The sequence below is a fragment of the Procambarus clarkii genome, chromosome 5, assembly GCF_040958095.1.
Source record: "Procambarus clarkii isolate CNS0578487 chromosome 5, FALCON_Pclarkii_2.0, whole genome shotgun sequence".
Lineage (NCBI taxonomy): Eukaryota > Metazoa > Arthropoda > Malacostraca > Decapoda > Cambaridae > Procambarus > Procambarus clarkii.
Genome location: NC_091154.1, coordinates 18,070,356 through 18,094,696, shown reverse-complemented (window position 1 = coordinate 18,094,696; position 24,341 = coordinate 18,070,356). Strand labels below are relative to the sequence as shown.

Genomic DNA, 24,341 nt, shown 5'->3' with positions numbered 1-24,341 from the left:
GACCGTCAGTAGTTTCAAAGCGTTATATGACAAAGAGTGCTGGGAAGACGGGACACCACGAGCGTAGCTCTCATCCTGTAACTACACTTAGGTAATTACACTTAGGTAATTACACACACACACACACACACACACACATTAAAAAAAAAATAGTAATATTACTATGCAACTCCTTAGGCTGCTATCAACTGATAACACTCCAACATTTCCCTAAGTCTTCATCCTATAACCGTACTAGATTGCTGCTCACTCCTCAGTTCACAACCTATTGCATTCTTCACTGCTTTGGACTGAAATACAGGGTACAAAAATATTCATATACATCCTACTTTAAAATAAACATGAACCCCTAACCTTGCACTGAACCTTTCACGCCAAAAAACGCAACCAAGCACTCCCTTAAACCTCAAAATGTCCGGTCCTCTGTTCTATTCCTCGAGGTCCACTATCAAATACATCTGTCTGGGTCCTCAAAATCAGGTTAGGTACTCCATACAGTTCCTCCAATCTGCTGCATCTGAAGTCCTCGAATGTCAATGAAGCTCTCTCACACGGCTTCGCGCAAAGGACGTGTAGCACTCTACACTACTTGAAGATTCACTATGTCACTGGAGTTCCACTCCGCAACTCCTGCATCACCTTGCAGTTCAGCTTATACTCCTCCTCCGGTATGAAGTTCTCTCACTAACTTCTCCCACACAAACGTTGCAGTTCTCCCACACAAACATTGCAGTTCTCCCACACAAACGTTGCAGTTCTCCCACACAAACGTTGCAGTTCTCCCACACAAGCGTTGTAGTTCTCTCACACAAACGTTGCAGTTCTCTCACACAAACGTTGCAGTTCTCTCACACAAACGTTGCAGTTCTCTCACACAAACGTTGCAGTTCTCCCACACAAACATTGCAGTTCTCCCACACAAACGTTGCAGTTCTCCCACACAAACGGTGCAGTTCTCTCACACAAACGTTGCAGTTCTCCCACACAAACGTTGCAGTTCTCCCACACAAACGTTGCAGTTCTCCCACACAAACGTTGCAGTTCTCCCACACAAACGTTGCAGTTCTCCCACACAAACGTTGCAGTTCTCCCACACAAACGTTGCAGTTCTCCCACACAAACGTTGCAGTTCTCCCACACAAACGTTGCAGTTCTCCCACACAAACGTTGCAGTTCTCCCACACAAACGTTGCAGTTCTCCCACACAAACGTTGCAGTTCTCCCACACAAACGTTGCAGTTCTCCCACACAAACGGTGTAGTTCTCTCACACAAACGTTGCAGTTCTCTCACACAAACGTTGCAGTTCTCTCACACAAACGTTGCAGTTCTCCAACACAAACGTTGCAGTTCTCTCACACAAACGTTGCAGTTCTCCAACACAAACGTTGCAGTTCTCTCTCACAAACGTTGCAGTTCTCTCACACAAACGTTGCAGTTCTCCAACACAAACCTGCAAATTCATCATCATGCCATAATAAAGGTTTTTAAATATTTTCCTAACAAAACATAATTATATGTATTCACAGAAAATAAACTCCTCTACCCGACATCTCTTTAACCCTTAAATTGCGCATGGCGTATTTATATGCCCTAAGTAACATATCCCACCGTGCGCATGGCATATATATACGTCATTAGGTGCTGGGCATGATTCAAATGGCCGCGGCTACACAGGGTTCACATTAGCCTCCTCAGGGCTCATGTAAATAGACGCCATGTTAAAAAAAATCGTGGGCAATATTCCCCGGTGTGAGAGCCACAGTACCATGGGAGCAACCAAGGCTGGCTCACGCAACATGAGCTAACAGCATTGCTGTTCAGCTTGTGACCACAGCATCGCCTAAAAGGTCAAAATAAATATGTAACTGCTATTGTTTAGCGATGACAGTATTACAGATGACTCCTGACTGTGATAAAATTACCAGGATTGTGATAATAGCAGGATTGTTGTGATAATTAATGCTATGTGGTAGGAGTAATGCTGAGGGAGGGAGGGAAGGAGGGAGAGAGTGTCGTTTACTGACTGTGTGGCCACCTGTTATTGTCTGCATTCACCATACCAGCTCAGTGGTTCTCTATGGTGAACACAAATGTAGATACTTATATATAATGTGTGTATTAGTGTAATAACAGCAAAAGGATTATGTTGAGAGGAGCCATTTGGGTTTCGGAGGTGGCATCGTCTGCATGAATTGTCTAGCTGTGTAGAGGGTGGCTGCTATGCTCTTTGGGCACCCTACAAGCTTAAGTGTACAGTTACTGTGCATACAACATGTAGATACTTTTATATAATGTGTGTATATAGTTTAATAACACTACAAACAGTATTGTTGGGGGAGAAATTTTAGTGCGTCTGACCTTGAATGTGTGAGGGAGGCAGCAGCCAGCTGACTGTGTGTAGCGACGTCTCTTAGTGCCTAAACTAACTATAGCAGCTTAGTTGTACAGTTGTGGTGAACAAAACATGTAGATACTTATATTTAATGTCTGTACATAGTGAAGAATATAAAAAACAGGATGGTGGGAGGAGAATGTGGGAGAGTGAAATGATGATGTTGAGGGAGGGAGTGGTGGAGAGTGGCTGACTGATGTGTGGCGGTCACTCCTTGCTGTTGTTTGACTCAAAATACCAACTTAGTGGTTTGTTATGGTGAACAAAACATGCAGATACTTATATATAACCTGTGTATAGAGTGTAATAACAGCAAAATTATTTGTTTATTGGTTTATGAACATAATAATTGAATTACTAATATGCACACCATACTCTTGGGTATAGCCATGATTCACCCATTTTATTATATAAATATATCCACACTACACACTATTTAATAATACTGCAAAAAAAAAAAAAGAAAAAATCAGAGACATTGAAATAATTAGGTAATAATATCTTTGTGGCAACTTCCACCTGACAGCTTGGGTGACGCTGACCGCCACTGACAACTGCTCTGTCAACGCTCACATTTTGCCAGACTTCCTCGACCTATTGTGGCCAAAATATGTCGCCTATGATTTTTTTCCCCCATGCTCAGGGAACACAAATTAACATTTTTAGAAGATGAAAAAGTTTTTTAGATTTTTTTATTCTTGCACACAGGGGTGTAAATCTCCTCAGGACCCCTTAGCAGCTTAAGGGTTAAACAATATGGCATCACTGCAAGGTGGATCCTCCCCCATCCTGGATGGGTCCACATAGGAACATGTCTTGATGCGTCGCTGGGGGCCTCCTTCCGTCACTGGGGCTGCTGTCCCTCAGTCGCTCACCAAACACGGGAGAGTGAGGTATGCTGCTATTGCCTCCAGCATATCCACTCAACTTAAATTTCCTATTTCAGCTTAGTGTCTCAATAAAATTTCTACCCTATATATACAAAAGATACATATGTTCACTATGATTGCTGAGCACATGATCAAACACTGGTTGCTAATCTAACAAACTATTAAACAGGCTTACTGCAGGGATATATGACGTAGGGGATCTCGAGCCCTGGTCCTCAACAATGGCGCTCACTCAGGCCGCCCCCAAAAAACGCTATAGGACTGCTTCACAAGGCTTCTTCAAGTCCTGACTTGAGTACACGGAGTCGCCCAGCAGGCTTCACAACAGAAACGCCTGCTTGCTTCCTTCCTTTTGAAGAAGAACGCAATTAGAGTTCCACAACGGCTCGACAGACACACACTTCCAGGTCGTTTCTAATTTATCAAAATCAGAGAGAAATGGTGCACAAAGTCCCCAACAGCTTCCACACACTTGGAAACAAGCAGCCTTCACTCCACCACTAACACAGGGAACTATATTCTTCCTTCTTCCAGGAGAATCGACAAAGTACAACCCGTCTCTGACGACTGCCGTAGCTCAAGTGAGGTCACGACCTCCTGCTAGTAAATGATCATCCGCTGCTTATATTTTTAAATTATTCACTGATGATTATTATATATTTAATGTATACCTCTTTCCTCTGACTTCTCAATCAGGTCTGAAAGGCAGAATAACTCTCACTGGGGTACACTCATTCCACCCCAGGCTCCACGGGGTCATAACAGTACCCATTCAAAATGCACGTGCTGTAGTTTGTGTACGGAATGGAGTTTTGGGACCTCCAGTGACAGGCAGCCATCTTGGAAAAAATTCCCAGAATGTCCAAGGGCTGCTGGCCGGCTTAGTTCCCAGTGAGCAACCGTGCATGCACCATGGTTTGGGAGCCATGGTGCACGTACCTCTGGCTCCCAAACACCTGTCCGATACAGTGTTGAAATATCGTTCTCTGTCGGTGAAATTCAGACCTTATTGAAGAACATAAGGGTCATGATATTGATGAAGCTAGGCACAATAAGGACCTAACACAAGGGTCAGATGCAAGTGATAAAGCATCGATGAGGATGATACAACGAGCGTATCCAGAAGTAGCTGAGCGCCACCCATGACCATCCTGTGTTATCTCCAATTTTTATAGACGATACATAGATGAATCATTTTCTGGGTTCAGTGATGATGCATCTGATAAAAGTAGCATAGATGAACAGTGTTAGCAGCTTCCATGGTGGTGGTTTCCATAGATCTTTTCAAGAATAGCTGAATCTCTTTCAGAATAGCTTAATCTCTTCCAGAATACCTTACAACGCGATCTTTTCAAGACTACCTTACAAATTGATCTTTCCCTATAATCTTTTCAAGACTACAGTACCTTACACTTCACAAGCTTGGCTACATAACACCTACAGGTACTGAAGCCAAGGGTGTACGTGAGTGCATTATTTGCAAGCACATAGAACGAAGAAACAGGAAGTGAAAATCTGTTGTACCTGGTGGAACGAGAGCGAAGTCACCATGTGTACCATGGACTGATTCGTTGATTATCACTCGCTTCCAAAGTACTGAGTGTATAATACAGTATGTTACTGTGTAAATAGTTTGTGAAATTGTACATACAATATTGTAATTTTAGTGAATTTTTAACAAGTAATATTGCGACAATAAACATTTATTGTGGAGACATTTCTGACACATGTATCACAGTTCCATGGAACATTATGAACGTTCTACTGTATACATATCTTAAATGACACAAACGTGCATCATGTACGATAAAAAACTAATTATAACGCATTGAAAATACATAGACAAACTAATTGTAAATATATTGGTGGCAACTCGCAAGGCAGGTTGAGTGACCCGCGTGACCACATCTGAGGGCTTCATGCACGAGTGACCAGCCCGTGATGACGTCCCCACAGCCAAAGTAAGTAGAATTTGATAATTTTTTTACATGTACAGTACATGTTTAGAGAAGGGAATTTATCATTTTACAAATAATTTTTTTTTCTAATACAGTACAACCTCGATTCAACATACCCTGATTCAACGATCTCTCGCTAGTTCGCACACTTTTTAGGCCGGATTTACTCACCTGGTTTGCCGAACAATGGTTCGTCGAAGCGGGGGATGTTCGGATTTGCTTACTAGGTCGAGACAGAGTTCACAGACTGACGGAAAACTTTCCCATTATATCACAGATTGCAATTAATAATTCGCTCATATGAGAAGTTCGATCCCACAAGTGGACCACACAAGTGGTCCTCAAGCTTACAATGTTGGGACAGAGTTCACAAAGTGGTGGAAAACTTTCCCATTCCATCACAGGTTACAATTAATAATTCCTTCATATGACAAGTTGGATCACACAAGTGAACCACAAGTGGTCCACAAGCTTACGATGTTGGGACAGAGTTCACAGAGTGGTGGAAAACTGTCTCATTCTATCTACAATTAATAATTCCTTCATAAGCCAAGTTGGATCACACAAATGGACCACACAACAAGTGAACCATATGAATCAAACACAAGCCAGAATGGTTCACTCAATAAGTAAAGCATATTAACCAAACACCAGCCAGAGTGGTCCACACAAGTGAACGACTGAGTTTCAATGACTTTCGTTCACTGATTTGTGGCACACGCATCTTTGTAAATTAATTTAAAGGCTGAAGCGTGAATAGCTAGCTAATGTGTTGAAAATCTTCTTATATACATTTTCTGTTATGAAAGAAGATGAGTGAGGGTGAACAGATAAGGGAATACTGTACTGTAAACCTCATTTTACAGTGAGGTTTCACTCACTTTCGTCTGTGTCGTTATAGTTCAGTAACCCATGACTTTGAACGTTTCAGATTAATAAATCATTTCTAAAACTGGTGTTTTAATTACTTTATTATCCTAATTAAACTAAACTAAAGAAAACCAAAAATATACTGTAACATGATAGATATCTCCTATTTGAGAAATTATTCATGTTATTGGCAGCTCACAAGTCCAGTGCGAGTGGACAGGTCTAATCCGTGTGCACACACTATGCTTGTTTTGTTCGATTTCGTCGCTATAGTTCAGTGACCTACGGCTTCAAAATAATAAAATGAATAAATTGGTTCTAAAATAAGTATTTTTTATAGCTCTTATTATCGTAATAATGTTGCTAAACTAAATATATAACCCAAAATTATATAATTTGATGTAAATCGAATATTTGAGAGAAATTTATGTTACTGGATCTGGCTTAAACACCAGCCTACTGTAGGGTGTACGTATAAACCTAGTCTGCGTTCGTACAGTATGCGCCCAATGCCAATAGTTTTGTCTGCGATTAACATACAGTATTTAACTGCCGGTGGAAAAATAATTGTGGAATTTACCATTTTTGGACTACAGCTGTATTGTTATACAACAAAATGTCTCAGGGGCTTACTAATAGTGCCTTATTAATGCCAAAAATGAAGCAATATTTTGCAAGAACTTGTAGCAGAAAATCAACCAGCACGAGAACAGCTGTACCCAGCATGAGAACAGCTGTACCCAGCACGAGAACAGCTGTACCCAGCACGAGAACAGCCGTACCCAGCACGAGAACAGCCATGCCCAGCACGAGAACAGCCATGCCCAGCACGAGAACAGCCATACCCAGCACGAGAACAGCCATACCCAGCACGAGAACAGCCATACCCAGCACGAGAACAGCCATACCCAGCACGAGAACAGCCGTACCCAGCACGAGAACAGCCATGCCCAGCACGAGAACAGCCATACCCAGCACAAGCACAGTTGTACCCAGCACTGGTACAACAGCCATACCCAGCACTGGTACAACAGCAGCCAGCACCAGCTCAGAAGCAGCTGAAGCCACAACAGCAGCAAGCACCAGCAAAGCTGATGCAAACATCTAAAAACATTGTATGTGATGTGAACAGACAGAACAAGTGTTAAATTTAAGTGTGTACATAGTGTTAAAATTAAAGTTGCAGTAATTTTAGTGTACAATAGTTTTCATAAACTGTATTGTAGTACTCAACATACAGCAGAACTACTTAATCAACACAGTGTTAACGGTACAGGCATACCTCAGTTTAACCACCGTGCTGCGCGGAGTTTATTGAGAAATTTCCCCAGTGCGCATGAAATGAAGTGTTCCCAAAAAATTCTTTTTTCTTCGTAAAATGGTAAATTCCCTTCCCTGAACATGTCTATGTAAAAATAAGTACCAATTTCCACTTACTTTGGCTGTAGGGACGTGGACAAGATGCGCTGTGACGTCATCAGGGCCTGGTCGCCCATGCGTGACTCGCCCAGATACGGTCGCGCGGGCTATTCAAGCACCGGGTGTTGCCACAAATATATTTTAAATTATTTGCTTTATGTATTTCCAATGCGGTTTTATTTGTTTTTTTTATCGTATATGATGCATATTTGTGTCCTTTACAGTATGTATACAGTAGAACGTTCATAATGTTCCATGGAACTGTGATACATTGTCAGTAATGTGTCCACAATAAATGTTTATTGTCACAATATTACTTGTTAAAAAATCACTAAAATTACAATATGTACAGTTTCACACTGTATTACACACTCAGTACTTCGGAAGTGAGTAATAATCAACGAAGTAGCCCATGGTACACAGCGCGACTTCGCTCTCAGTGCACCAGGTTCAGATAAATTTTCGCTTCCTGTTTCTTCATTCTGTGTGCTTGCAAATAACGCACTTGTAACAGTGCAAGTATTTTGCACTCTTTCATGTATAATTGCGAATCATAATTGTGAGTTGTAATTGTGTGTGTGTGTATGCGTATGTGCGTGTTTGGATGGTGCGAGATGGTAGTGGAAGAGTGAGCCGGCCTGGCTTGTGCTGACGGGAGTACTATTGAACAAAGAGGGCCTTGTGTACTGCAGGACCTGCCTGGGTCCTATAAGGGTTAGTTTTGCTTCTCAGGCCTTATTTGGGCATGAGGAAGAGAGTACACAGCTTCCCCCACGTTGGGGATGGCTGGTAGGTTCAGTTAGCAACCGCCTTGCACAGAGAGAGGGTGACCGGCCAGCTTCCTCACCCTGACGGGTGACACTCCAGGCACCCTCAGGGTGTATCCGTCTGAGTTGTGAGGTAAGAGTGTCAGTAATGCATTGTCTTGATTGGGTGTCTTAGTGTTGACGAGCTAGTGGAGTCTGAACCATTTAGCCATGTATGGTGTGGGCATGTATGGAGTGGGTGATCCCCCCCCCCTTTTTAATTTGGTCAATATTGTGTTAAATAGTAGGATGTCAAAGAGTTAATTGGAATAATTTGAGAAAATTGGATTCAATAAATATCGGTGTAGAATAACAAACTTGACTTTTGTTTAGTCCTCTTTTTGAATCAATGTCCCCACAAGTAAGAGTTAAGGCTAGAGAGATATCTAGATGAAAAAGTGAGAGATAACTAAATTAAGCAGTGTTCCTGTCGCATTGTTTAAGTGGAAGTGAATTTAGATTCAATGACAGGTGGTGGCAGCAAACAACAGAACATCTTAGAATAATAACATCATAGAGTATAGATAGAATAACAATCAGGCACTCTCCCCTACTCTTCTTATTCTTCCTACATCACTCTACTCTTCCTCCTTCATTCTCTCCCGCCTGCCTCCCCTCTTCCCGGTCGCTCCCCGTTTTCTATTCCCGCTCGCCTCTTCTCCACCTCAGTTCCTGCCTCAACCTCCCCCATGTTCTATCCACCCATCCCCTCTCTTCTCTTCCCTCCTCCTCTCACCTTCTTCCTTTTACTTTGTTTTTTGATTTTCTACACAATTCAACAATCCAACAACTCCCCTCCCACCCCGTTACAATGGTGCCAGCGGTTTAGGATATTAATTATCCTCGACTCACGTGTCTTGAGCTCAGACCAGCTACTAGTAGAGAAACTTAGTGACTTGAATATTGGCGATTTTCGCGATTTTAATTTGGCGAGTTTTATATTGGCGATTTTCATTTTAATTCGCGAGTTTGGCGATTTTGTTAAATTTTTGTGTGCCATACATTAAAATGTAGAGTAATTTTCATTGAAATTAAAGAATCATTATAAGTTTTTGGTTAAACTTAGTGGTAATTTTGAGATTATCATTCTGTAAGAGGCTGCTTGTGTATGAGGCAGTCTAGTGAGGCGGTGTTGGTGACACTGGCCTTGCTGTGTATACTTGTGTATATAATTAAGTGTAGGGAATAAGCGTAGGACTAAGCGGGCTCGCGATTCGTTGCTCGGAGCCACACGTATTTTAAGTGTTATGATTAGTGCGACATACGGGAAACTAGATGAAAGTTTGGGGTATACGCTTCGCTCTGAAATCTATGGACAGAAATTAGTTCTCGTTTCTCTTCATAGCTTCCAGGGGTGTACAACCCAGTTATAGGTTGTACAGCAATCTGTTCGGCAGGTTGTCTGGGAAATTATCAGTGAAGGACGCTTACTGATACATTTCTGAGGTACATGGAGTTGCCTCGAGTTCTAGATCTTAACGATAAGGCCACAGACGGTGCTCCGTCACCTAGAGTGTAGCTGAGTTATCATCATAGAGGGGGTCATGTTGGCAGCGAGACTGACCTCAAACATTCTGGTCGTGAATTGTGTCTTAGGGAGGACGGCTGCTAGTGTTGGATGTTTTTCCCCAAGGGCGGGTCAGACGTAGTTACCAGTCGTAGCTTACCGAGGAACAATCGTAGTTTTAATCACCACGAGAGTTAATCTTAAATTGAATTAGAATAGTCTCTAGATTAACCATCTAGCATTAGAAACCTAGAAATTAAATGCCAGGCTAAGATTTTTCATAGTGTAAGGGATTTATTGTGTATTTTGTTAAATGTGGAAGAAGTTCAGAGCTAGAGGTGTAGCTTTTGTGGAGTTAATTTTCATTATGTTAGGTTTTAAAGATTAGTCAGTCCAGTGCTCGACTATACTTGGCTTGGGGAAGACTATGCTCGTGTTAGCACATTTAATTATTGACACCTGGTCCTGGACAGCATACTGTGGCTCTTACACTCTTTTCTCAGGTTGGAGTGGAGGAGTTATGTTTGAAGACTTCCAGGGGAGGAGGAGAGTGTTGACTACCAACAACCTCCGCGACCACCAGGGCGGAGCAGTACTCTCTCTCAAGGTCATCCCTCATGCAGACGTCCACCAACCAGCTGTGGACCAGTGGTGGGGCACTACAGGTCCAGACGGACCCCGGGACGACCTTCGGGTCGTTCCCCACACAGAGGCTTCAAGAGTGACACCTTCAGTCACGCCTCAAGTACGACCCCAGTCTGCACTCATGGAGGATAAGCCTCTCAGGCTGTCCTCAGTAGACCCCAATATCACCGGGGTACCCAAAATTGGACCCCAGATGACGAGGTTCCACTACCATCAGGACCCCAGCAGTTCCCAGGTTGTCTTGTCGACGACCCCACTGGTTGCGGAAGAAGAACGACCCCAGTCCGGTCCATTACCATCGGTTCATCAACAACGGACCCCAGTGAACCCCATGTTGCCTGTCATCCTCGCACGGCAACCTCCAGTGGACCCCAAGCTGACTACGGTGGACTCTGGTTGTCTGTTACTATTAAGGCAACCCCATTGGACCCCATGTTGCCGGTTACCAACTTTAGGCGACCCCGTTGGACCCCAGTGGACCCCCAGGTTGTCCTGTCGACGACCCCACTGGATGAAGGAGAAAGAAGGAAGAAGAGAGAAGAAAGAAGAAGATGCATGGGCCACCGCATACGACCAGCCTGTGACGGTTGACGCCCGGCCCCTAGTGATGGTCATTGGTCACTAGCGGGGCCCAAGAAGATGCTCACACTTGGCACTTAGTCTGGTGCTTGGTGTTGGGAGCACTACACGCAAGGACGCTGTGTCAAGACCAGCTTGGTTGCCTTCATTGGCTGCCACTTGCTGGCAGACACATCATCTTGTGGCCGTGTGTGAGACAGCGTGACAGTACAACCCGAAGACTCCGTCGAGGGATGTGGGTTGAAGGACGTCGCTGGAAGAGCAGCGCGGGTCTGTAGTTTGGGAGTGAAAATTGCCGCCCCAATGGTCGCTCCAGGACCCCAAAAACGCTGGCCAGTAGATGCTCGGCGTGGGCTGACCCTGACGTGACGGGGGCTGCCGAGTAAGCGGTATAGTGCACCTAGTAGGCTCTTGGCTCTGACCCCGGTTACTAGTGTTGTTGTGGCGCCTGAAGGAGCAGCATCCGGAAGCTGATGAATCAGGAAGCATTGTTACGACCTTCATTCCTGCCTGCGAATCGTGTCTCCCAGTGCCACATCTTCAGAGACTTTTAACAGACATTTTAGGCTCCTGGAAAATGTTGAAATAACAATTTGTTAAACCAAGTAAAAATTGAACTGAAATATTTTAGCTAGGATTTTGTCATTATTTTTTTTACTTAGGATGTATTTTCTTGTATTTTTTTATGCACCTTGTTGATATGTTTATTCTTACTTTTTTATTTTATGTCTCCACTAAATGAAGTTTTCGAGTGTGATTCAATCTTGATTGGATCCCACTACAAAAAGCTTCATTTTGGGGGAGATAGGGGGATATGTAACAGTGCAAGTATTTTGCACTCTTTCATGTATAACTGTGAATTATAATTGTGAGTTGTAATTGTGTGTGTGTGTGTGTGTGTGTGTATGCGTATGTGCGTGTTGGGATGGTGCGAGATGGTAGTGGAAGAGTGAGCCGGCCTGGCTTGTGCTGACAGGAGTACTATTGAACAAAGAGGGCCTTGTGTACTGCAGGACCTGCCTGGGTCCTATAAGGGTTAGTTTTGCTTCTCAGGCCTTATTTGGGCATGAGGAAGAGAGTACACAGCTTCCCCCACATTGGGGATGGCTGGTAGATTCAGTTAGCAACCGCCTTGCACAGAGAGAGGGGTGACCGGCCAGCTTCCTCACCCTGACGGGTGACACTCCAGGCACCCTCAGGGTGTATCCGTCTGAGCTGTGAGGTAAGAGTGTCAGTAATGCATTGTCTTGATTGGGTGTCTTAGTGTTGATGAGCTAGTGGAGTCTGAACCATTTAGCCATGTATGGTGTGGGCAGTGTATGGAGTGGGTGATCCCCCCCCCCCCTTTTTAATTTGGTCAATATTGTGTTAAATAGTAGGATGTCAAAGAGTTAATTGGAATAATTTGAGAAAATTGGATTCAATAAATATCGGTGTAGAATAACAAACTTGACTTTTGTTTAGTCCTCTTTTTGAATCAATGTCCCCACAAGTAAGAGTTAAGGCTAGAGAGATATCTAGATGAAAAAGTGAGACATAACTAAATTAAGCAGTGTTCCTGTCGCATTGTTTAAGTGGAAGTGAATTTAGATTCAATGACAGGTGGTGGCAGCAAACAACAGAACATCTTAGAATAATAACATCATAGAGTATAGATAGAATAACAATCAGGCACTCTCCCCTACTCTTCTTATTCCTCCTACATCAATCTTCTCCTCCTCCTTCATTCTCTCCCCCCTGCCTCCCCTCTTCCCGTTCGCTCCCCGTTTTCTATGCCCGCTCGCCTCTTCTCCACCTCAGTTCCTGCCTCAACCTCCCCCATGTTCTATCCACCCATCCCCTCTCTTCTCTTCCCTCCTCCTCTCTCCTTCTTCCTTTACTTTGTTCTGATTTTCTACACAATCCAACAAAATCCCCCCCCCCCCCCCGTTACACACTCACGTACACCCTTGGCGTTAGAACTTGTAGGTTGTATGTAACCAAGCTTGTAAAGCATAAGGTAGTATTGAAAAGATTATAGGAAAAGATCAATTTGTAAGGTGGTCTTGAAAAGATCACTTTGTATGGTCCCACACAGGAAGAGATTCAGCTTACCTCAAGAGTGTCCGTCAGTCAGGAAGAGATTCAGCTAGCCTCAAGAGTGTCCGTCAGTTGGGAAGAGATTCAGGTATTCTTGAAAATATCTATGGAAAACACCACCATGGAAGCCGCTAACACTGTTCATCTATGCTATTTGTATCAGATGCATCATCACTGAACGCAGAAAACGATTCATCTAAGTATCATCTAAATAAATAGCATAGGATTGCAAAGGTGATGCTCAGAGCTACAACTGGATACGCTTGCTATATCGTCCTCATAGGTGCTGTATCACTTGCATCCGACCTTTGTGATAGGTCCTTATTGCGCCTGACTTCCCCAATATTATGACCCTTATGTTCTTCAAACAATAAGGTTTGAATTTCACCGACAGAGCATTATCTTTCAACACCGCATCCGACAGGTGTTTGGGAGCCAGAGGCGTGTGCGCCACCCATGGTTGCTCATTCAGTACTAACCCAGCCAGCAGCCCTAGGGCATTCTGGGATTTTTTTCCAAGATGGCTGCCTCTCACTGGAGGTCCTAAGAGTCTATTTCGTACACAACCAACCTCATACACATTTAGAATTGGTTACGAAAAATCAAAACGAGTTTTCTCGGTTGGCGCAGTTTCCCGCTGACCGAGAAAACTCGGTTGGCGCAGTTAAGTGGTTAAGAGTTTAATTCGTTCCTGGAGACGGCTCGTATTCTGAAAACTCGTATTCCGAAGCTAATTTCCCCAAGAAATAATGGGAAATGAATTAATCCGTTCCTGACTACCCCAAAAACCCCACATCAAACTAAATTTTTATACCTAATTCATCTAAATAAACCTACAAAACTATGTTCAAGTTATTACTTACCTTGCTGTCGAATGCTGTAGGCATATGGAAGATGGTGGGGAGAGGGGAGGAGGAGAGGAGTTACTGTTTGGAAGGGGAGTCCCCTTCCATTATCACATCAGGCAGTGAGGACCTTTCTGGTGTGCTCTCCCTGGGACGTTTTATCTGAGTGCCACTAGGTCCTGGTTGAGGCTCACTGCTCGATTTCCTCACCTCAAATCTGTCCATGGAAGCTTGCTTTTTCCTTCTTCGCAAGCTGTCTCTGTAGTAAGGCATCACATTGTCATTGAAAAGATTAAGGCAATAGCCTACTACAGCTTTCTCTGGGTGAGTCTTTTCAACAATTGTTTGAATCTCTTCCCACATCTGACACACCTTCTTAATTACTGCAGAAGGGACATTCGCTACTGCCTCATCCTCCTCCACTGTAGAATCATCCTCTGCGTTGTCTTGCTGTTCCTGTTGAAGGGCTAGGAGTTCTTTGGTGGTCAGTTCTTTGTTGTGTTCTTCCACCAACTCCTCCACATCATCACCATCCAATTCCAAGCCCATTTGCTGGCCTAGAGTAACAATTTCCTCAACAATAGGCGCATCAATAACAATAGTTCTCTCACATTCAGGCCACAATTTTCTCTAGCCAGAGATCAGGGTTCTTTGAGTCACTTCTTGCCAGGCTGTGTCAACGAGTTTTAAAGCACTACAAATGTTAAAATGGTGTTTCCAGAACTCTTTGAGGGTGAGGTTTGTGGCTTCAGTCACTTCAAAACGTTTCCGGAAAAGTGCCCTTTCATAAAGTTTCTTAAAATTCGCTATGATTTTCTGGTCCATAGGCTGAATTAGAGGAGTGGTGTTAGGAGGAAGGAATTTAACTGTGAGGAATTTATTGTATCTGGGCAACAAATCATCTTCCAAGCCTGGAGGATGAGCAGGAGCATTGGCGAGGAGAAGCACGGCTTTGAGTGGCAAATGTTTCTCCTGCAGATATTTTTCTTTGGCAGGGCACACCACTTCATTCACCCACCCTGAAAAAATAAGCCTAGTCACCCACGCTTTTTTATTAGCCTTTCACATCACTCACAAATGGGTTTTCTGCACTTTATATTGTTTGAAAACCCTTGGATTTTCAGAATGATACACTAGCAAGGGTTTAATTTTCAAATCGCCACTCGCATTTGAACATAGCACAAGCGTAAACCTATCTTTCATAGGTTTGTGTCCGGGCAAGGATTTTTCCTCCTTGGTAATGTATGTCCTCTTAGGCATTCTTTTCCAAAACAGTCCTGTTTCGTCACAATTAAACACTTGTTGCAGTAGGTATCCCTCAGCCTCTGCAAACTCTTTAAATTCGTCAATAAATCGTCCAGCGGCTGGTTTGTCTGAGCTGGCTGCCTCCCCATGCCTTGTAACACTATGGATACCACTTCTCCTTCTAAATTTTTCAAACCAGCCCCTGCTTGCCTTAAACTCTTTCGTATCTGCATCACTCGTTGCAGGGGTCTTCTTTAGAAGGTCTTCGTGCAACACCCTGGCTTTCTCACAAATAATGGCCTCCGAAACACTGTCACCCCTTAACTCCTTGTCGTGTATCCAAATTAATAACAACTTTTCCACTTCTTCAAGTATTTGTGGTCTTTGTTTCGTTATTGTTCTTACTCCTTTTGCCACTTTAGCACCCATAATCTCATTTTTCTTCTTAAGTATAGTGCATATTGTTGATATGGCTTTGTTGTACTGCCTACAAAGTTCAACAACACGTGTACCGTTCTCATGCTTCCGAATGATCTCTTGTTTCTCCTCTATTGTTATCCTCACATTGGCTTTCTGGCCTTTATCCTTACCACTGGCTTTCTTGGGACCCATGGTGAGATATATAATAACAAATTGTATAGACAAATCACCAAAAATCCAACAAAACACTCAAAATCCGGGTGAAGAATTGATGTGGGGTAGTCACTGGGCGCGAGACAATGGTAAACTGAGAAGCGGAGGGGCAGAGGGGCGACGATCGCCGAACCACCATGCGCTAGGTCGCCCTGTACGCGTATCAACAAACTCGCGTCCCGAGGTAACCCTCGCCTTCCGAGACATATTTTCCGAGGAAATCCTGCTCATATTCCGAAAAACTCGCATTCAGGGACACTCGCATTCCGAGGTACCACTGTATAATATACTACAGTACGTATTTACTGTACCAACCTGTCCTCTTAAAAAAAACGTCGCTTTTGGCCGTTTGCCCGTATGGCTGAATATGGACGTAATTTGAAAATGAAAAAAAATGAAAATAAATTTGGGATTTTTTTTTCAACAACAGTAAGTTAAGGGTCCTCTGATAGGTTAGGTGGGCGGGAAATCCTCATAAAGTTTCAAAACGTTATGAAAAACGTTAATGAAAAGTTTCCTTTTCTAAGCTTGCCGAGTAAGCCGGACGACTCAAACAGAAAACGGAACAGTACGTCGCTTTTGTGAGTCGATTTCATTTCAAATTACGTACAAATTTGGCCATAGCGCGCATACCAGCCAAAAGTGACGTTATTTTTAAGAGGACGGGTTGAGTGTACAGCATTCACAACTCCATGAGACTTCAAGATGGACATAACTCCAACAATAAGGTAAATAACAAATGTAACACAGTATTTTTTAGTAGGGTAATAATATATAGGTACTGTATATAATATGATAATACATTTTTATTGTGTACAAGAAAAAAAAAGACACTGATGCAAACGCCCCCTGAAGGTCACCTCTTGCAACGAATCCAACGCTCCAACGCACTGGGGTTGGTCCCATATAGTATGTTGAATCGAGGTTGTACTGTACTTGATTTTCGGCGCACAAGGAGAATTTCACAATAAATGTGACGCATCACAGAGATTAAACATTGTTTATGTATTGAAAAAGAATGTTCTTAGTACTGTATTCCTGATTGATTATGAGGTTCTAACAGCACATTAGAAACATCCATTACATCTCAAATGAGTTTGAACTTATTCCTTTTTATTAGTTAGTTCTTTCATTTACAGATTCATCTCTGCACCGGATGTACAAATGCAGTGCCAGCACACAGTGCCACATACAGTTCTCGTGTTGCAGAACTACCAGTACGTGTTGGGTAACAAAAACATGTCAGAAGATACTTTGGTGTTACATCAAGCAGTGTGAAGCTCCTCTCAAGAGTCCGAGCGTATTTCACTCATCAGATCCTAATTCATTAATGTGCTACATTGGCACCGCCGAAGTAAATATTGACCAGTTCATCAGAAGTACTTTATAGCCCTGGTTACTAGTGTAGTTAAGTTTTATCTTGTAGAACATGCAATGTTTCTCACTGGAAACAAACCATTGTCTATCTCTAGATTTTTCAAATAAATTTGATTTTGTAATACAAGTGAGAGCTCGTTCAGAAGACTTTTGTGGTTATTTAATCCTTGAATGTCTAGAAGGGGTCCATTTAACATTAAGGCAAATTTGCTCCAGAAACAGGAAGGCTCTTAGTTGTAAACAATATTCAGTATATGACATGTTACAGATATCTATTGAGCACATGATTTCATTGTAGAGAGAAGAAAATCTTGGTACTCAGTGTGAGAAATTTTGGAATGAAATCAAATTTATAAAGATGTATCTTCTACTAAATTATTTTTAATTTTAACATAGTATCATATTTAGTAAATATACATGTATCATACGGATACTGTACTTATTTGGTAGTGCATGTTTCTGGGGCCTTGTTCTATCCCATTGTATAACCTCAAAATATTTTCATAGATTCATCAGGGTATTGTGATTTGTGCATGCTCTATTAAGTTCAGTAAGCAGGTAACATCAGCCAAACAGCTGTTGTGTAATACCCATTTCATACATCTAAGAAGAAATATGAGTGTTCACTCAGAAGGAAAACTATATCAATGTTCAATGTGTCTGAAAGACTTCAAACATAAATCTTCTCTAGTATCACATACGAAAATTCATTCTGGACTGAAACCTCATCGATGCTCAGTGTGTCAAAAGGACTTTACACGAAAAAATAATTTAGTAAGGCACTCGAGAGTTCATGCAGAAGAGAAGCCTTTTCAGTGTTCCAAGTGTCTAAAAGACTTTAAACATAAATCTGTTCTAGATTCACATATGAAAATTCATTTAGGAAAGAAACCACATCAGTGTTCAGTATGTGAAAGGTGTTTTTTGCATAAGCATAATCTCGTTACACATTCAAGAATTCATACTGGAGAGAGGCCTTATGAGTGTTCATTGTGTAAGAAAAACTTTTCAAATAAAAGTAATCTAAAAATACACATGAGAATTCATACTGGAGAGAGACCTTATCAATGTTCAGTATGTCTAAAAGATTTTTCAGATCGTTCTACCTTGACTAAACATATAGTAATACACACAGGGAAGAAACGTTACCATTGTTCAAAGTGTCCAAGAAGCTTTTCATTTAAATGTAATCTAGTAGTGCATATGAGATCTCACACAATAGAGAAACCATCTCAGTGTTCAGAGTATCCAACTGGCCTCTCGGAGAAATCTATTGTTGCTAACCATAAGGAAGTTTCTGCACGTCAAAAACCTTTTCAGTGTCAAGAATGCTTAAAAGCTTTTTCACAAAAAGGACATTTAGTATTACATGGTAGAACTCATACAGGAGAGAAACCATTTAAATGTGCAGAGTGTCTAAGAAGTTTTTCATATAAAAACAACCTAGCAACACATATGCGGATTCATACAGGAGAAAGACCTTATCAGTGTTCACAGTGTCCAAAAAACTTTGCAGATCTAACTTCTCTAATAAGGCATAAGAGAGTTCATACAGGAAATAAATCTTGTCAGTCTAATGGATGTCCAAATGGTCTTTTAACAACTACTCAATAGATGTGGAAATAAATAAATTTATGCTAAAGCCTCAAAACAAATAAAAAATTGTCTTCCCAGTGATTGTAGTGTGTTTACAGTGTAAGAAAGGTTGTTTTGTGAGCTGTCACCACAACCCTCCACCCTCAATTTTGACCTTCCTTATATTCTAATTTGTTAAATTCTATTCAAAATCACTTAGTCATTTAAAGATTAAATTTAATAGAATGATACTATGTTATTGAAATTTAATAACCCATCATCCAAAAATTTCTATTTATAGCAACTGTGTGGAGTATACAAAAATGGACTGTTCTACTCAAAAAGTTGAAGTTTTGTACTATTGACACAAGAGACCAGAAGGCATGGCAGGATGTGCAGAATATCCCCGTTGAAAAGCAGAGGTGCAACAGGTACTCTGAGAGAGAACTCTTATCAACATCAGAGGCCCGAGACTGTTCAACACGCTTCCATTACACATGAGGGGCATAACTGGCCGACCCCTCACAGTGTTCAAGAGAGAACTGGATAAGAACCTCCAAAGGATACCAGATCAACCAGGCTGTGATTCATACGTCAGGCTGCGAGCAGCCGCGTCCAACAGCCTGGTTGACCAATCCAGCAATCAGGAGGCCTGGTCGACGACCATGCCGCAGGGGATGCTAAGCCCCGGAAGCACCTCAAGGTAACCTCAAGGTATTGGAATACTGTACTGTGTTGGATATATACAGGAGCTGGGTGGATATAAATAAGAGCTGCCTCGTATGAGCCAATAGGCCTTCTGCAGTTACCTTCATTCTTATGTTTTTATATAGGCCTGCAGGCTGCTCCATGCAACAACCTGTTGGACAAAGCTCTCATAAGTCAAGCCTTATTATATTGGGGATTATAAGAACTCCCCCCAGGTACAATCCTGGAGTACGGACATGAATAATTGGAACAATAACTATATGAACCTAACTTAACCTAGGATTAAATAATAAACTCTTATTCCAAATTTATACTGTCTCAAGCCTTACTGTATATACATGTGCTATACTAAGCTTAGGTAAGTTTGTATTTGGTTGTCGCTTTCTTTCACTGGCCCTCTACAAAATGTATAGTACAAACCAGTCATTTTGTGCAAAAATTCACATGAGGTGAGGGCGAGTGATTTGTGCATGTAGGAGTGTGCGTGTGTGTGCAGTGTGTGGTTGTTGCGTGAGTGTGTGATTTGTACTTGTGAAGGGGTGGATGGTAAGTGTGTGTGGCAGGAGGTGGTTATCTTCTTGCGGTTATCTTGAGATGATTTTGAGGCTTAGCATCCCCGTGGCCCAGTCCTCAACCAGGCCTCATTTTTGTTACACACATCCCCAGGAAACAGCCCATAGCATCGGGGTGAAAGAAACTCTGCCCATTTGTTTCCGCCTCCACCGGGGATCGAACCCAGAACCTTAGGACTGCGAATCTAAAGTTCTGTCCACTAAGCTGTCAGGCCCCTGGATGGTGGTGGTGGTTGTTGTTGTGGTAAATTCAACTACCCGGAACATTAGTTCCAAGTTGCACAGGCTATGGTAAGCCCGTAATGGACTTTGGGTGGATGGTTGGTGTGCGTGTGGGTGTATATGGGAGTGTGTGAGAGGGTGAATGGTTGGTGTGTGTGTAATTACTGTACCTAAGTGTAGTTACAGGATGACAGCTACGCTTGTACTCACCTAGTTGTGTTTGCGGGGGTTGAGCTCTGGCTCTTTGGTCCCGCCTCTCAACCGTCAATCAACAGGTGTACAGATTCCTGAGCCTATCGGGCTCTGTCATATCTACACTTGAAACTGTGTATGGAGTCAGCCTCCACCACATCATCCCCTAATGCATTCCATTTGTCAACCACTCTGACACTAAAAAAGTTCTTTCTAATATCTCTGTTGCTCATTTGGGCACTCAGTTTCCACCTGTGTCCCCTTGTGCGTGTTCCCCTTGTGTTAAATAGACTGTCTTTATCTACCCTATCAATCCCCTTCAGAATCTTGAATGTGGTGATCATGTCCCCCCTAACTCTTCTGTCTTCCAGCGAAGTGAGGTTTAATTCCCGTAGTCTCTCCTCGTAGCTCATACCTCTCAGCTCGGGTACTAGTCTGGTGGCAAACCTTTGAACCTTTTCCAGTTTAGTCTTATCCTTGACTAGATATGGACTCCATGCTGGGGCTGCATACTCCAGGATTGGCCTGACATATGTGGTATACAAAGTTCTGAATGATTCTTTACACAAGTTTCTGAATGCCGTTCGTATGTTGGCCAGCCTGGCATATGCCGCTGATGTTATCCGCTTGATATGTGCTGCAGGAGACAGGTTTGGCGTGATATCAACCCCCAGGTCTTTTTCCTTCTCTGACTCCTGAAGAATTTCCTCTCCCAGATGATACCTTGTATCTGGCCTCCTGCTCCCTACACCTATCTTCATTACATTACATTTGGTTGGGTTAAACTCTAACAACCATTTGTTCGACCATTCCTTCAGCTTGTCTAGGTCTTCTTGAAGCCTCAAACAGTCCTCTTCTGTTTTAATCCTTCTCATAATTTTAGCATCGTCCGCAAACATTGAGAGAAATGAATCGATACCCTCCGGGAGATCATTTACATATATCAGAAACAAGATAGGACCGAGTACAGAGCCCTGTGGGACTCCACTGGTGACTTCACGCCAACCGGAGGTCTCACCCCTCACCGTAACTCTCTGCTTCCTATTGCTTAGATACTCCCTTATCCACTGGAGCACCTTACCAGCTACACCTGCCTGTCTCTCCAGCTTATGTACCAGCTTGTGGTGTCCTGTCTTCCCAGTACTCTGTCAAATTTGTCGTATTCACCTATTTATGTGCTTTTGAGATTTGGGCACCATACAACTGCTGCATATTCCAATTTTGGTCTCACAGAAGTCAGGAACAGTTTCTTTAGTATTTTGCCATCCTTATAATTAAAAGCAAGTCTGAAGTTGGAAAGCGACACATATGCTCCTCTCACAGTGTTCTTTGTGTTCCTCCGGCTTACTATCCAAAACCACCTTTGCTGGTGCCTGACAGCTGAGTGGACAGCGCTCTGGATTAAGGTTCTAAGGTTCTGGGTTTGATCGCCGGCGGAGGCAGAAACAAATCGGCAGAATTTCTTTCACCTTGATGCCCCCCATTCACCTAGCAGTAAATAGGTACCTGGGAGTTACAGCTGCTATGAGCTGCTTCCTGGGAATATGTAACTAAAAGGAAGCCTGGTCGAGGACCGGGCCATGGGGGGAGTGCTAAAAGGAAGCCTGGTCGAGGACTGGGCCATGGGGGGAGTGCTAAAAGGAAGCCTGGTCGAGGACCGGGCCATGGGGGGAGTGCTAAAAGGAAGCCTGGTCGAGGACCGGGCCATGGGGGGAGTGCTAAGCCCCAAAATCCTCTCAAGAGGATAACCCCTAGGTGTCGTTCTTTATTAGAGTTCTGTAATTCCTTTCCACATAATTTGTAAGCTGTGTGGTCTATTTTCTCTGATTCCACATTCCATAACATGGCGTTTATTCACATTGAATTCCAACTGCCACTTGTCGTTCCAAGCACTTATTTTATCTAGATCAATTTGAAGGGCTCTACAATCATCTGCATTGCCTTTTTTCCCCAGTATCTTAGCATCATCTGCAAACATGTTCATATAATTGTGTATTCCTTCTGGTAGATCATTTATGTAGACAATGAACATTTCTGGTGCAAGAAGTGAACCCTGTAGTACTCCACCAGTAACACTCCTCCAGTCAGATACATTACCTCTGATTACTGCCCTCATCTGTCTGTCAGAAAATTTTTCATCCATGTCAGAAGTTTCTCTATCACCCCTCCAGCATGTTCCAGTTTCCAGAACAGTCTCTTGTGTCGGTCTCGACCAAAAGCCTTTCCTGTGGGGAAGCCCTGTTGTCTCCCTGAATCTATCAACTGATATAGTGCTATATTGGTTTGGGGTCCACAGTCACAGGAGTCCTTATGCCTACCAGTGGGACCACAAGCTAAAACCTAGCCCCCCTCAAAGAGGTGCAGGGAGCAAGGCCTATGAGTACTTTACATTTAAAGTACAGTGGCTCCTTGGTTTACGAATTTAATTCCTTTCAAGAGACGGTTCGTACACCGTAAATTGGTAAACCGAAACTAACTTTCCCCATAAGAAATAATGTAAATTGAGTTAATCCATTCCACGCACCCAAAAATATTAACTTAAAAATTACATTTTATTCAGAATACAGTACTCATATTTTTGTTACTATACAGGTACCTAACCTTTATTGAGGACTCTTGTTTGCATATGGAAGACAGTGAGGAGAGGGGGAAGGAGGAGAGGTTTTAGTGTTTGGAAGGGGAGTCCCCTTCCATTATAACAGCAGTGATGACATTTCTGAGGTGCGCACTCACGTTTTGCAGGCATACCACTAGGACCTGGTTGTGGCTCAATGCTTCTTTCTTGTCTTGCTAAGAATCTGTCTAAAGACACTTGTTTTCTCTATATTTTAACACGTGTGTAGTGAGACATCACATTGTCATTAAAAAGGTTAATGCAACAGCCTGTACAGCTGTATCTGGGTGAGTTTTTTCAGCAAAACTTTGCAGTTCTTCCCATACTTCACACATTTTCTTAATGAGGAAGGGACATCATCTACTACTTGACTCACAACTAATTTTCTTAGGTTGAACTTTACCACTGACTTTCTTGGGACCCATGGCATGACATATAATAAGAACTTTTATGTTCAGAAACCAAAAAAAGCAGAAAAACAATGAAATTCTTAACAAAGAATTCTAGCGCGATCGTCACTAGGTGGGATACACTGTTAAACTGAGCTTGCCTCGCCCCGCGCCCAACAATACCCACGCACTCGTCGACCCATTCATGTATCAACAAACTAGTAATCTAAGGCAAACCTCGTACACTGAGTCAAATTTCATAAGGAAATTGACTTCGTATACCGAAAAATTTGTGAAGAGGGGCAATTATAAACTGAGGTTCCAATGTATGTCATAATTTCCAATGACCTGGGAAGGTACCCAGAAAGATAGGCAAATGAAACAGACCACAATCTGGTGAAAATTGCAACTTATGTCCAAAATGAGCAAAAGAATTCCCCCAGAAAGAAAAACAAGCAACACTTCATCTAACTAGCACTCCCACTCATTAGCACAAACCCCCCCTCCCCTCCCCTCCTAAAGGGGTGAGGGGGGGTGGGGGGCTGGCTCAAGCGAGCTGGCAGCCCACCACTCCATTTCTTGAACGACGATGACCTCTGAACGGAGGGAGGCAGGGTGTCAGGAAGCCTCTGGGGCTTGCCTAGAAAATGGTGTTTCATTGCATTCCATGCTGGTTTTCTGTGGAGGATCCCTGTCAGCTCCCTTAAGCTAACTTCCCACAGATAAGTGAAAACCGGGGACTTACATGGGAGGCAGCAGCTCCTCAGGTCTCAAGGCGAAGTAGAGATTAACGGCTGCGACAGGCACCCCAATGCAACATAA

The 24,341-nt window shown here is 42.8% G+C and overlaps 1 protein-coding gene and 1 non-coding gene across 2 annotated transcripts in view; one reads left to right on the top strand and one right to left on the bottom strand.

Annotated features, from left to right (window-relative positions):
* Positions 1-19,073, top strand: part of LOC123763947 (uncharacterized) — a 60,202-nt gene extending 41,129 nt beyond the window's left edge. The window contains exon 2 of the transcript XR_011231190.1: positions 17,010-19,073. This is a non-coding gene — a transcript (uncharacterized protein). The remainder of the gene's footprint in view (positions 1-17,009) is intronic.
* A 3,211-nt stretch (positions 19,074-22,284) lies between these two features.
* Positions 22,285-22,659, bottom strand: LOC138351224 (uncharacterized). The gene has a single exon (XM_069302862.1). It carries the CDS (start codon positions 22,657-22,659, stop codon positions 22,285-22,287), a length of 375 nt encoding a protein of 124 aa, XP_069158963.1.
* Between the last annotated feature and the right edge of the window lie 1,682 nt (positions 22,660-24,341).